Here is a 14,592-nt window from a genome sequence, read left to right as displayed (position 1 = left end):
ATTCATAAACTTCATACTGCTTTAATAACAACTTGTAATTAAAAGAACACAGACAACCTTTTCCTCAGTAAATATTTTACCCCATCACTTGGAGATCAATTTGACAGTCACTTTACTGTGTAGCTTTTGTCAAAGCCTTTTTTTTCCCCCTAAAACAATAAATCAATAAAAACAAATGAAAATAAGAATCAAAACCACTATTTCATGCCTTCACAACTTCCACTTTTAACAATAACTTTGAATTTGTGCTTTTAAACTCACTTAGGAAACACCATCATCATAAACTTGCTCAGGACTCTTTAACTATTTAATTAGCTACTAAAACACTGTCAAGAAGCTAACATTGTATTAGAAGAGAAGCAAAATGAGCCAAACTCCACGCATCCTGCACCCTGTTACTCACAAGTGTTTCTGTAAGCCCTTACCTGCTGGGTAACGTTCGATAACCGGCCAGTTGTCCACCTGTAACGTGGCATTGCCACCACTTCTTGTGAAACGAACTACATGGTATTTTCCATCATTAATGATTGCGTTGATTTCTTCAATAGAGATGTCATCAGTTCCAACATTAAATTTAACTCCAATTTTTCCCTGGTGCTGCATATTAAAAAAAAAAAAAAAAAAAAAAAAAAAAGGAAGAAGAAAAAGAAGAATTAATTAAGAGTTGGTTTAGCAAGAAACAGATACAGTGTATCATACAGGGAAAGCTTTTTGAACTTCTGAAGGATTCCACGTGGCAGTGACAAGCCTCCTGACAGTTCAGTAAGTCTAGGACATCTCTTTGATGGATAATTGGTACTCCACATGAGTTAGTTCACCAAACTGAGTTCTTGCCTTTTCCAAGAGATTCAGACCAAGGATGGGCGAAGGAGGAGGAAAGCTCAAATTTTCTTTCTTTGTCCCCTCCCTTACCTCCATGAGGATTAAACACTATTTTTCCTTTTAGGCTTCAGAATGAAAAGCAGTATCACTGGGAAGAGGTATGAGGATTTTCTGGATGTAAAAGCTGAGACCCAGCCCTGCATCTTCTTTCTCCCAAACCTCTTTCATACTCAGAGTCTTCAGTAATGATAACAAAGGAGGATTTTTTTTTTTTTTCTAATTCTTCATTTCTAATGAAGAGATTTTTTGCATCACACTGTAGTGGCTCCAAAACTTTAGGACAAGAACAGACCAACTGACTAAGAAAGACTTTCCTGATCAGAGTCAGAGAGGAGTGAAAGGCTTCTGTGACACATGGATAGCATCTTGTTCCCGCTGAGGACCAAGACTGATGTTTTTGCTGGGATTTGCCTGTAAACTCCTGTGCCTGAATGGGCCTAGGGCTAAGGGAACTTCGCACACACATTCATACTCAGGATCAAGCCTGTAGATTTTCCAGATTATTGTGATACTAGGATATTTTAATTTTTATTTTCTTTTAATTGTTAAGATGTTCACTCTAAAAGTACATTTACATTTTAACAAAGTTTTTAATGTCCGTTAAAAGTTTAACTTAAGGGTTTTGTGATATTTTTTTCCCTCCTATAAAATCAATTCTATTCCTGAATAAGGACCCTTACTAAATTAAAAAAAAAAAAAGAGAAAAGCATTGCACAGTATGAGATTAGAGACTTGTGAATAATAAGTTGCAATCTTACATGAAATTTCATATCATCGGTACTAGTACTTCCTTCTTAAAAGTTAAAAAACTTCTTAAAGTTTTTACACTACCAGATGAAACACAATGGAACATTTCACTTTATACCTCTTCATCATTCACGTCATTCTTTCCAGAACCAGCTTCACCTCTCCCACATGGCTTTTGTGCCTCCTCCCACTTTCTTTCACTACCCTGGCACCACTTCTTGCAGTGAGTGCATCCTGCAGCTCCTTGTCTCTGGAAGTCTCCCAAGCAGTGAATTCAGGAGTTCTTCCACTTTATTTTACTCTCTTTTTAAATACCTGACTTCATTTTCAAACAGTGCTTGCATATTCCAGTTACACAGTTTGAACAGCTGCTGAAGTCCCTCAGCGCTATGGCACAACGCTATCACCTCTTCAGCCCTGATCTTTTTTTAAAACAATAAAAGGACATTCGCTGCTGAGATTTGCATAATGACCCTCTAAAGTTAGGGATTTTTTTTTTTTAATTTGCTCAGTTGTTTAAAACATATTCTAAACATTCCTCCTTTTTCCTGTGGATTGTTTTAACGTTTGCCTATTGACTGGTCCTGCTACTTTCACATACCTATAGGGTGTCAATAAAGAGATCCATCTTATATAGCACAGCTTCTTTTGCCTCTCGTGCGAGTTGCAGAGCAATCTCCCAGTTATCTTGGGAGAATAAATGTAGCTCTATTTTATTTCAACTGGTTCAATGATAGCTCAGAATAGATTTCACTCGTTTTTCTCCCATGGATGCAGTAGCTCATTTGCTTCACCTGTTTCATTGATATGCTTACTCTCTTTATACAGAAATGTATACAAAGAAATATAACACTGACCTGGCTCTAAAGCAATCTCCTCTTTTACTAATTTATGAAATGCAGGAAACCAGTATGTAATGATAATGGCATATGCACCTTTTCACAGTGCTTTCAAGGAATCAAAGGCTTTGAGGATTAAAAAAAGCTGACTAATTTTATGGTGATTCGTAATTATACTATTCATAACCTACACTTTACATACCTGCTTTCCTATTTGCTATATATATATGTACATACATACATTAATTTAGATCAGAAAATGACAAGGGAAAAAACACACCTTTGAGTGAATAGGACAGGTGCAGGCAAAATGAAGTGGCATTAAAGGGAAATATATCAGCAGCTTTTCCCAAATAAGAGAATGTGGTGTTGCAATGGTTACTAAGTTACCATTTGTAAATGGCCAGGTATTGGCAAATGAAATGAATGCCTTCCAGACCTGAAGGCAGACCTTTAGCCTTACTTGATACATATATACTTTTTAGTGAAAAAAACAAGTTTCCTCGACTTCCTTACTTTTGTACAGAAGTACTGTGCACACCAAGCATGCAGCTGCAATAGCAAATAATATCACCCTAGTAAGTTGATAACATACTATAGGGATTTTTTGTCTCTATTTCTAATATATTTGTGTAGCTGAGAACACGTAAAACTCATATTTAAAGGATATGTTTCATTTTTTCCACAGTTCTTCCGCACCTGTGGGCATTTATGTAACCTTCTCATAAAACAAGGAAGCAAATCAATAAGCACCTCTGCATGTGGATTGTGGGTTTTTAAGCCCTTGCATAATCATGCAGTAGTTTGACTCACTGTACTCTGTCTTCACTGAAAGATAACATAAGTCACATTATTTTTCATTTGTCATTGGTTAAGACCGTGTGCGCATACAGTTATAGCAAATCAGTATAGTACGGTAACCTATGGAGATAACCTAATCTCAGCCCTGTGATGCTTAATATAATGGGCCTGTAGCCCATTAGAAAGAATTACTTCCCTCCCCCCGCCCCCCCCGCCTCTCCTTTTTGGAGCAACATGCTAGAATGGAAAGAGAAGAGAATGATAAAACTGAAGTATACTAAATTACTATTTTTGCTTCTTTGCCAGCCTCAGTTACATAGTGCAGTAGTAGAAATTTTCCTTCATAATAATCTTGACATTATTCTTCCTATCAGAAACAGCCTCAGACAAACACTGAATGAGTGGTTCCCTCCTCAGCACCCTGATGATGGGCACTATAGAAATGTCTGGGCATTACTAAGTACCACAATAAGTCAATATTCCCGTTGAATGATATTATCCTGTCCAACGACATGAAATAGCACAGCATTTCAGGCTCCTATTTCTAGGAGGTTATGTTTGCCCACTAGCAAAGATGATCGTTTGAGAGCTCCCTTGGTAAGAATCACCTCTGTACACAGGGCCTGTAGAAGTCTACCACACTGTTTACGGTTCTTAGTCTGTGTTTTCTTTTTCTCTATCTCATCCAGTTGTGAGAGAAATGAAATAAATTGCTTTTCCTATTGTGCCCTTATCTATCCTGAACTGGAAAGGCCACAGTAAGAGAGTGGAGACATGTAGGAGATGGGAGAGTCTCCAATGTTATTTCCGAGGGAGGGCAGAAGAGAGGACACACCTTCAGGAAAAGAGTGAAGCATTCCAAAAAGCTGCATAAACACTGTTCCCTGTCTCTGGAAATTATTTTTGAACTTCAAATCAGAAGGCACTATGAATAATGCTACAACCATCACATCACCAGCACCACTCCCTGGGACAAAGCAGCGCAGGGATCTCCACCTACAGACAAGCAATGTGACACTCTGAGCTCCAACCAGCAGCTCTTCAGAAAAGCTAAACTTTTGATTTGGAGGTGCTCTGGCCATGTAGCTCTCCTGTTTCTGAGGCCAGGATGACTTTCCCTCCACAGTACCACAACCGGTAGATAAGCTTATTTGGTGTTACCTAAAGCACCCCTACTCGTTACTGCAACATGCAATGTAGGCTTTGCCTATAGCTTAACCACTGCCATCCAGTCACTTTGTAGGGAGTTCAGGGCTTTGTAGGAGTCCAAACTCACAGGGTAAGGATAAACATGTTAATGGCTTCAAAGCAGTTGGATAAAAGCATGAGATATATATGTTTATCTCCAATCCTACGTTCCTAATTCTGAAACACTAGGAGCTCTGATTGCTCAGATGGCATAGGTATGTGTGCATGCATGTTTATATAACAATCATTCAAAACACTTTGTCCTCAAAAGCACTGGCAGCTACTACTGTAATCTAGCACTGCAGTGGAATATTTTCAAGTATGTTTTATGATGGCTTTACCAACAGGCTTCTGAGGAAGCACCGAGAATGCACATGAGAACCAAGTGAGAAACGTGAAATGCAAATCAAGCCAGCAGCTGACAGTGCACTTTGTTCCCTGTTGGGCCCTAGTCCAGTGCTACTGATGTGCCAACTCCAAATGCAGTAAAATCTATGCTAGTATAAAAAATATCTATGTCTCCAGAATAATGATATTTCCTATAGCATCAGCAAGGTTTTACTGCTCTCTGTAGTAATAATTCTGGAATCAGTCAAACATGAGACACGGAAAATCTGGCGCATTAGTAGTTTTAAAAGAGACCATAGACAACCTAAGCTCATAATACTTACAACCTTTAACCACTTCCAAAGAAAAGTAACAATACTGTGACTCCCACAGGTGAACAAACAGAGAAAAAAAAAAAAATTCAAGTGTGCCTGCTGGCATCTTATAATGTCAGTCCCTAGTCCCTGAGGCACAACTTTCTCATGAATGCAATAACAAAGCCTTAGAACTAACTCATGATTTACTTAGATTTTATTTAAGAGTAAGTTTCTTAAATTTTATTACGAAGAGTGAGATAATTTTCGCCCAAATGTAATCAGAGGCTAATATTCTATATTATAGGAATGTGTGCAAAATAATTTAAATAATTTCTGGATTTTTTCGAATCCTGTAAGGAAATGTATACATAAAAGCATTACTGTTTGCTCAGGAAGTGAAGAGAGTGATACATAATGGACAGAAGATACATTTGAACTCCAAGATTGAGTAACTACATATATTTTAGTCTAATGATCCATCACTATTTCTTATTACTATCTAGTACCTTCCAGAGGTAATGCTTCCTAGGAATGGCACAGAAAATATAAAATGGGAAGAGCTCTTTGAATTAATCCATCTTTTATATATTCCAATGAAAGACGTTAACTCTCAGGATATGGGTTTTAAAATTCATGCTCTCAGCTAATATGTCATTAACCTAACCTCTTAAGTGAAATTTTAACATATTTTTGGTACTTCTTTTCTCTATGAGAAGTAATAAAATATTCAACCTCATGTTTACCAACAGTAATCCAAATCTTTTTGCTTTTTAGTCAACTGCAAGACAACACACTATAAGCACAGGCATCCTTGTGTCACAGTCAGGTTTTGTGTCCCTTCATGAATTCAGAAAGGTAACCATTTTCAGAGATGGATTATAGCTTTCAGTATATCACTGCTTGACATGCTGCAGAAAATGTAGGAGGGGCTTCAAAACTCTACCAGAGCACTAGCAGGCAAAGTTTTCAGTCACAGGTAGGCACTTCAAGCAAGGAAGCAAGATTGTTGCTGATGTCTGTCAGGGTGCATCCACCTGGCATGCTGTCTTTGGCAGACTGGCATCTGACAAACGTCAGTCTGCTTGGTTTCTCTTTCTTTTCCTAAAAACTGGAAATACATAGCTACCGTGAAGAAGGCAAAACCAAACCAAACCAAGCTTCTCCCTTTCCTAAGCCTAAGTGAGGAGACTGAGATATTCCCAGTGTCCTTCTTGCCAGTTCTCACCGTTTATTTGCAACTGTCCCGATATCTACTTATTTCTTAAATCCACAGCTCTGTAGACCTCATGTTATGAAAAAAAATCCCACTTTTTGTTTTAAAACAAACTGCTAGTTCTGATAATTGTACAGAAAATATTAAAACCCAAAGCCTTGCAGGCTACTCAATTGGCAGGCCAATAGAAAGAACTGAAAATCACATAGAATCCCATGACTTTAAACTAAATGCTTGATTTTTTCCAACTGAAGGTGTGATATTCTGTACAAGTGACATTAATTTCATTATCCTTACATCAAATCTAAGCAACGTGCAGCAAAGTGGGCTTCCTCTCAATCCAGTCTCCCAGCAATTTTAACTGTTCCTCTTTCATCATTGGACCTGCTTCTGGGAAGATTTGTTCTCCTTTGCTCAATTCTCAGTCTCCTGGTCCCCAAGACAGTGGCAGTGGAGGGATGTGCTGGCAATACTTGTTTCCAAAATGCTCTATGAGACTTTATCTACATCTGACTGGTCTTTTTGAGCCTCTAGTACATAGTGTGCTTGCATTCAGGAAAGTTTTTCACTATTTGAAGGTTATAATTACTTGGCTCGAATGGTGGCTGGAATCCAAATCTGACCCTTAGATTCCTGCAAAAAGCACAGTCAGGTGTGTGGTACGTGTTTGCACACACTAATCCAATTTGAAATTGCTGTCTAACACTATGCTAAGCCACTATTCATACTATTCAGAGTGGAAAAATATTCTCTGCAGAGCCACAAATGTTACCAATATTTCTTGCAGCACCTGTGCAAACTCACCTAAGTGCAAACCCAAGCACACCTTTCTCATCTACACCAAGATCCTTGCAGAGACAGTACAAGGCACTTGAAAAACAGATACTGATCACAAATATACAGCAACAAACTTTTTTTCCCTCCCCTAATCTTGGGATCCTCCCTTGGCTGTTTCATGGATTTTGTTAGAGAGGAAGAGAAAATTTGCTACATATTTTGCTCTCATGTTTTACTCAGAAGCTCTGTAAGATCATTTCATAAACCTTTAAATGACCCCAGTTTCATGCTATTAAGTTATCTAGATTTTCTAAATCAATATAGAAATAATAAAAATTCATTGTTCACCAGATGCCCCTGGTTGTCATATAAGAAATAGCACTGTCACTGTAACAATATTATGCATGAAAATACATACAGATGCTACCAGAGCTACTGCACTCTTCAGTATTGCTCTATAAACATTAAGCAGCTTCTAGCCTTAACCCAATGACCCTTTGGCCCCTAAAAGAGGTAAGTGAAATATGGGCCTAGCATCACACTAATTTACAACAGAGGCACATCTTAAAAAAAAAAAAAACAAACCTACTTCAGTGGCTCACTAAGTGGAAGAAGTTACACATGACTTAAAATGATTTTTTTTTAATGTCACAAAATGCCATATACAAGATCACAGAAAAAAAAAGCTTGGAAAGAAGCTATCCCAGAAGCATTCACTGTCCCAGTGTTTCAGGGCAGGAAGCAACTACTCCTTACTACTATCAAATAATGACTGGTATCACTTCTGCTTTAAAATAATTGTCCTCACAGTCTGCTTTAAGTGTTGTTATAGCAATTTGATTTATATATAAAGCTCAGCAAGCAGAAAATGTAGAAATATTTCTAAATCTACAATTCTGACACTTCAGATTTCAGACTGCAGTTTTCCTGTTTAGTATTAAACATTATAATTTTCACTGCTATATATCATAGCTGTATTATTTCAAGTTAGTCTGATGATGAATTACTGAGACGACACAATTACCCTAACAACCAGCCCCCTAAAATGTAATAGCTATGGAAGGCATATGGTGGTAAAGCCCACAGTAGGAGCATACTGCATCTTATTATCCATCCAGCATCATCACTGTAGTACACAAAATTATTTTTTTTTTCTAAGAAAATATGCAGTAAAGAACAATTTAAGTAGTCAGCCCTTAACGTGGTACTTTCTGTCAAAACAGCATGTAGCACACAAACGTCTTGACCTTGCTACTGTCTCACTAAGGATTCCCAGCTGTGATGAGATGGTATGGGATAAGTGGAAGAGATATATCTATATACTGCTATACCAAACAGAGCCTAATTTGAAGGAAAATGAAGTCTTTTAACTACTGGTCAAGGTAAGTCACAAGCCTTGACTTTGTTCTTGCACACTTATTTTCCACGTAGGCAGACACCTGTGAGCTTGTGCACCTCGAATATAGCATACCCGACGTGAAGAATGGCATAGTCATTGGGAGCTCCAGCTACTCAAAATAACAAACACCATTCCTCCCCAAACATACATCAACATGTGTTTCCAGATAATCAACAGAAGGTTTGAAAATGATGCTTTCTTTCCACTTTTTCATAGTGTTTTTATACCGAGACGATTGAAATAGTTTTCCTGGGACTGAACACAGTCAACCAAAGGTGTAGAGATACTCCTAGGAAAAAAAACAAACAAGTAGCACCTTGATATTGATACAACCTAATCCGCACTGGAAACTGTGCTGGTTTAAGGGTATTGATTTCTGTCCCTAGAAAGGCTTCACAAAATTCTACTGATTGGGTGTCTGAAAGAAATCCAAAATCAGAGTCAGAAGGAGGTATAACTGGGACCAGAAGCATCAGCAAATTCTCAAGCAGGCTTTCATACTGAATTATTAATAGCCATATGATCAACACACATGCTCATGAAAACACAAGTAATAAATTTTTGAGAATCTGAGTTGAAGGGCTTTTGCTGTAGTGGATTATTAAAAACCAAAAATGGTATTAGACACTCAAATCCTATTGAACTTTAATGAAAGCTGAACACCTACCTGCCATTCATGCTATCATTTGATAAGCTTCCCTTTAATATTAATGACAAACTTGAGTATTTCCAGATGCCTACCACAGTCGCTGGGACAAAGTACTTTTAAAACACTGTTTAAATGAAGACTTTGCATTCCTTTATTGTTCTAATTACCTGTATACAAATGTATTTCCAGAATTGTTTCCTAATCCTTCTTCTCTTGCTTTGGGGTCTCCAACTGGAAAGAACCTGTTCCTAATTTATCTTGGTCACAAAGTACTTATCATTGCCATGGACTTACACAAAAGAAAAAAAAAAAAATACCAAAACCAAAAAACAAGCCCAGCCCACAAAGTGATTTAAAAGCCAGGCATCTGAATAGTGGACCTAGATAAATACTTTTGCCTCCTCTCCGTAGAATGAATAAAATATTATATTCTCACTTCAGAAACTTACTGTATATCTGAAACAATTCATACCTGCAAAGAAGCTAAGCAGAAGTAAAAGAAAAAAAAAAATCATCACCAACAAAAAAAAAAAAAAATCAATTACTGGTCTATGTCTCAAATGTACAACTGAAGTGAAAAGACCTCACACAACGAAACATAGCTATGCTATTACCAGATAGCAGAGCTACAACATGCCACAGGTTGGGCTTGGGCTTCCTGCAGCAAGGCAAGTCCTGATTGTTGTCCCATTTTCTGAGCAGTCCTACCTTTTTCTGTTGCCAGCTTTCTTTCTCTTATCATCAACTGTAGAGTGATCTTATGGCAAGCTTTAATACCATGTATATTTTTCTCAATGGTAGTAGTTTCCTTTATCTTACCTTTCTTCATCTTGAAGATCTTTCAGAATGAAAACTAATTTGACAATTTCCCAGCATGCTGTGCTGAGATACACAGTGCAGAGTAGCCTATTATCAATGCTACAACAGAGGATCTCACTTCTTTTGATCACTTAATGCTTCAGAGCATGTAAGAATTCTTACACTGAATGCATGTAGCACACGAAGTGATCAAACAGCTTTAGTTGACTGGACTGTGAAATCCAACTGGCAGCTGGAAGGGAAAAGCAAAATCTGATAGCTACCTCTACGTTCTCCTCTGCAACTGCTGCTAACAGCCCCCAAGGTTTGAATGACATTGCTTTGGCATCTTAAAAAAACAAAACACCACAAAAAAACCATCCTGTGGAAGAGAACTGCCACAAAGTAATCACAGAGCTGTGTACAGGAAATCATTAGCGTTCATGAACAGCTTCTCTAAGGAAGACATCTTTGAAGGAAGCGTTGCAAAATAGCATGAGCACATTCAACTGTATGCCCTTCAAAATGTAAGGACCTTGCAAATAAGCTTAACTGTACTTAGAAGAAACCTGACAGATATTTGAAAAGGCTAACTCCAAGAAAATCAGACAAAATCAAAACAGAAGGTAACCCAGAGTGAGGGACTTTTGCATATAAGAGTTCAGTACTGTCAGGCTCTGAATGCCTCTCCGAAGCAACGAACAGTCATGAATGTTGTTGTCTTCACTGGAATGATCAGCATCAGGCTTGAATGATGTCCAAATAGATTATTTGTGTTCATGAACACAATGGTATTTTTAAAATCCCTAACAGGATATAAATACTTGCTTTATAACATGTAGTACAACAGCTATTAACAGCCAAAATTGCAAAATGCATCATTATCTTCAAACTGCACAAGGGAATGGAACAATGTCATCCTTTTATTTACAAATGCTCCACTTCTTGTGTACTTTACAACAGAATTTTACTACTGTTGGAAATTACCACTTTGCAAATGGGGTCTGTAGGCAACCAACAATCAATTTTTTAGGGCATTATTCTAACCTCACTGATACTGTACTCCTGATTTCTGCCCCTAGTGCATCTTATTTCTTCTCTTTGTGTTTTTTATATACCTGGTAGATATCTACCTCTGCAAGTTAAAAGTCAGAAGTAACTCCACTGAAGTCAAGGCCACTTTAGAAATAGCAATGTAGAAAAACCAGGGCACCTCTCATTAGAGTCACTTGTCACTTTTTCAAATCTTCTGCCTCTTACCGCTATTCTCATATATTTGGAATATGTGGAAGAGATGTGCTAGTAAAATATTTGACAGACGGACAGCTACTGCAAATGATTTGCTTTCACTATTTTTGTTAAAATTCCAGCTTTATTAAGATCAAGGTTTTCCTAGAAAAAGCTTAGTAGAAACCAGACACGTTTTCATTTTCATACTTCTATAGCTTTAACGTTAGTGAGGGACTATTTGAAAAGGAAAAAGAAGGGAGGGGCAGGATTTCACATACCAGAAGACCCCACTATAAATAGCTACCCTGCAAATACATCCCCTCCCTGTATCTCAGCAACTTGAAATGCAACCTAGCTGGCTAGTATATCTATGACTTGTGACATACAAATCTTTGATTACTTGAGGGCCGTGAATAGCTTTGCCTTTATTTGGTCAGATAAGCCTTTGCAAATACATCAGGGTGGCAGGGAAGAGAATGGGCATCTCTAAAGGAGAGGAGGAAAAAAAGAAAAAAAAAGCACAGAGTCACTGGAAACAGGAGTCATGGACCTGTTGCATCAAGTTCCACTCTTAAGACTTCCTAAAAACATAGCAGGAGGAAAACTCTCCATGTTAAATAGCCTTCTGAGTAGCTTATGTTTTAAATGCCTTGTGCTCTGCAGCAGATAACCCAAAGTCTTGCTGACTTTGCTAGCATCACAGAGGTGAAGTTTCCACATGGGTGAACTAAACACTTTTGAGCCATTTCTTCAAGAGCATTAGGCTCAAAATGGCTTTAGTATAGCATCAGGCAAAGTAGGTGTACATGCACGTGTGTGGGGCTGTGCTCACATACAGCCTTTCAGACACTCTTCTGCACTAAATGTGATAACTTTAGGGCCATAAAAAGCAAACTCTATTTCTTTTCCTTCTCTTATTTTTCCAAATTGTTCTTTGCCCACAAATAGTCTCATTAGGTGGTACTGTCATTAGAGGACATCATGCACAAATTTTTTCACCTGAAGTGAAGCTAGCTTTTTGCCACTTCTGCTTTGCTTGTGCAATTACTAACAGATTTCACCATAGCAAAGGGCCTTGGTAATTGACTGATCTCCCCAGTAAGCATTGTTCCATTTCCTCTTTCAGCTCTGCACATCCTGGGGACTGCTCAGGCAGAGCATTGTGGAAGTACTGTGCCCATCCTGCTGTGAAGAAATTCCACAAACACCAGCATATAGAACAATACCACACACAGGGAATCCATTGGAACTGCTTTTCTATTAAGCTCCACATCTTATATTACAGAAGGACTTATTTTGCCTCCTAGATAATTAAAATTATTTTCTGTGCTGCATTCTGTACTCAGAAACTACACTTGAGGTAGAGAAAGGTACTGACAATCAAAACCTTTTCTACCTTATTTCACCAATATAAATACTTCATGATCTATATATGCACGTAGATGCCTCTGTGTGTGTATATTTGTGTTATATATATGTTTTATGTACACATACATCTGTATTAATGACAGAATGAGACAGAATGTCCTACTGCACACTCTCCATGTAGAGGGATAAGAATACAAAACATAACAAATATTTGCTATTACTGCTTAGCGAAAGGTGTTCAGGTACTAAGACGATGAATAGAGTAGGACAATCATGGTAAACTGGATTCTACGAGAATGATATTAAATAACATTTGTAATCACCTCAAGGCAGAGACCTTGTCTTCTCATTTGTTGATAGATGATGTGCTTTTTTTCTTTATAAGTAACAAATTACAGAAGGGTGAGGTTTGCAGAAGATGTACATTCTTGAGCTTTGCAGTTTTGTTCTTTGACTAATTTAACTAACTCTGTTCTAATTTAAAATGTCTTCAGTGTATCAGTTTCAGTGCTGATGGATGTTTGCCTCCTGCAGAATACTATCAATTACAAGACTTATTCTAACCATAAAAATAAAATAATGCTCTGTTTATTGTTAACAGAGAGACTAAACTATAATAAGGACTCCTGATTAATTACTTATCAAGGAGAATTGACCTTAATTAGGGTCAACTTTTATGTCAGACAGCTTAATTTATTCTTTAATTTCTGTGTGTGAACAGATCTCACTCTACAGAACAATTGATTCACAGCTCAATTCAAACTCTTCAATTGTATTTTTATATTTTAAAGGAAAAAAAATTTAAATGGTATCTTTTGAACTCAATATATGTGGCTGGAGTAAGACTCAACGGTCTTCAGTAACTAAAATTAATGTTTACTGGTTTTTACTCCTGTTGCGCCGCTGAAACAATTCCTGCAGCGACAGCACTACTAGTGGTATGTGGGCAGTTCTCAGACCCCCAGTATCCTTAAACAACCTAGTTCAGATGCTGATATCAGTGCAGGAGTAGGGTCCATCTCCAGACAGATAAATATTCAGACAGTCAGCCCATGCTGCAGTATCCCTTCAGTGCCTTTCTCCCACTGTTTGCGGGGAATGATTTTAAACTAACTTAGATATATTGACAGCTAATTGTCATGCCTTTGACTGCAGCACACACAGCTCTAATTTTGTTCTCTGCAGATGTAATGAGCAAGAAGCAGTAAACTAAAACACTGGGCAATGTGCCTACTTCATAAAATACCTAGGAGTATGCCTGTTCCACAGGTCATCAATGAGACTGATATACAGCACAGACAACCCCAGGTATGCGTATATGAGGATCAGCTGTGGCATTAGAGAAAAATCAGGCTGCCAAACTTATATCTAAGAAGCTGGGTAAATACTCAGGAAATCTTGTGTTGAGATGTGTGCTGTCACAGCCAAATGTCTGTCTCTGCACATCCCAAGGGAGCGTAACTGGATTCTGTTCCTTCTCATGTATCCTCATAACAATAATTTCAAAAGATTAATTTCCATTAAAAAAAAAAAAAAGAAATAGGTCTCTCCCTCTGACATACAGCCAAAATGATTTCATTTGGAAAGCTCTCATTGCTTCACCATTTGAAACTACAAAACTCTCACTGCTTGCTATATTTACATGTATCTACTTATTATGATTGATATCAAGTAAGAAGAGGTTCTAGGCTTGACTCTCATTAACTGGGATGATAAAAATAGTGAAAAAATAGAGGTGTTTTCCTTGTGACCAATTGTTTTGTTCTACAAATTAATGAAATACAATATGAAGCCTCAGGATGCAACTCACGCAGACATGGCCTGTGATCCACTAGAGAGGGTTGTTTTGAAATCTTTAATATAAATAAATAAATGGGGAAAAAACCCCACACATAACCAACTATAAAGCACTTAATACCTTCACAGCTTTCTAACAAGAGTGTATACCCAAAACCAAACACATTGAGGTAAATCTTCCATATCCAGCATCTAACTTCTTTGTCATTAGTAGCCCTGTTGGGCAATGGACTCAAGGTTTGTTGGATACAGAGGCAAAC

The 14,592-nt window shown here is 37.7% G+C and overlaps 1 protein-coding gene across 22 annotated transcripts in view; it reads right to left on the bottom strand.

The window, feature by feature from the left end:
• NRXN1 (neurexin 1) overlaps window positions 1–14,592 on the bottom strand; it is a 747,071-nt gene that overhangs the window by 130,072 nt on the left and 602,407 nt on the right. For all 22 annotated transcript variants that reach the window (XM_086743374.1, XM_086743376.1, XM_086743383.1 and 19 more), the window contains one exon: window positions 426–597. In XM_086743374.1, the coding sequence (XP_086599500.1) occupies window positions 426–597 (172 nt within the window). The remainder of the gene's footprint in view (window positions 1–425; window positions 598–14,592) is intronic.

The sequence above is a fragment of the Chlamydotis macqueenii genome, chromosome 3 (genome assembly GCF_036417535.1).
Source record: "Chlamydotis macqueenii isolate bChlMac1 chromosome 3, bChlMac1.mat, whole genome shotgun sequence".
In the NCBI taxonomy this organism is placed as follows: domain Eukaryota; kingdom Metazoa; phylum Chordata; class Aves; order Otidiformes; family Otididae; genus Chlamydotis; species Chlamydotis macqueenii.
Note: the sequence above shows the minus strand (reverse complement) of the source record. Positions and strands in the feature narration are given on the sequence as shown.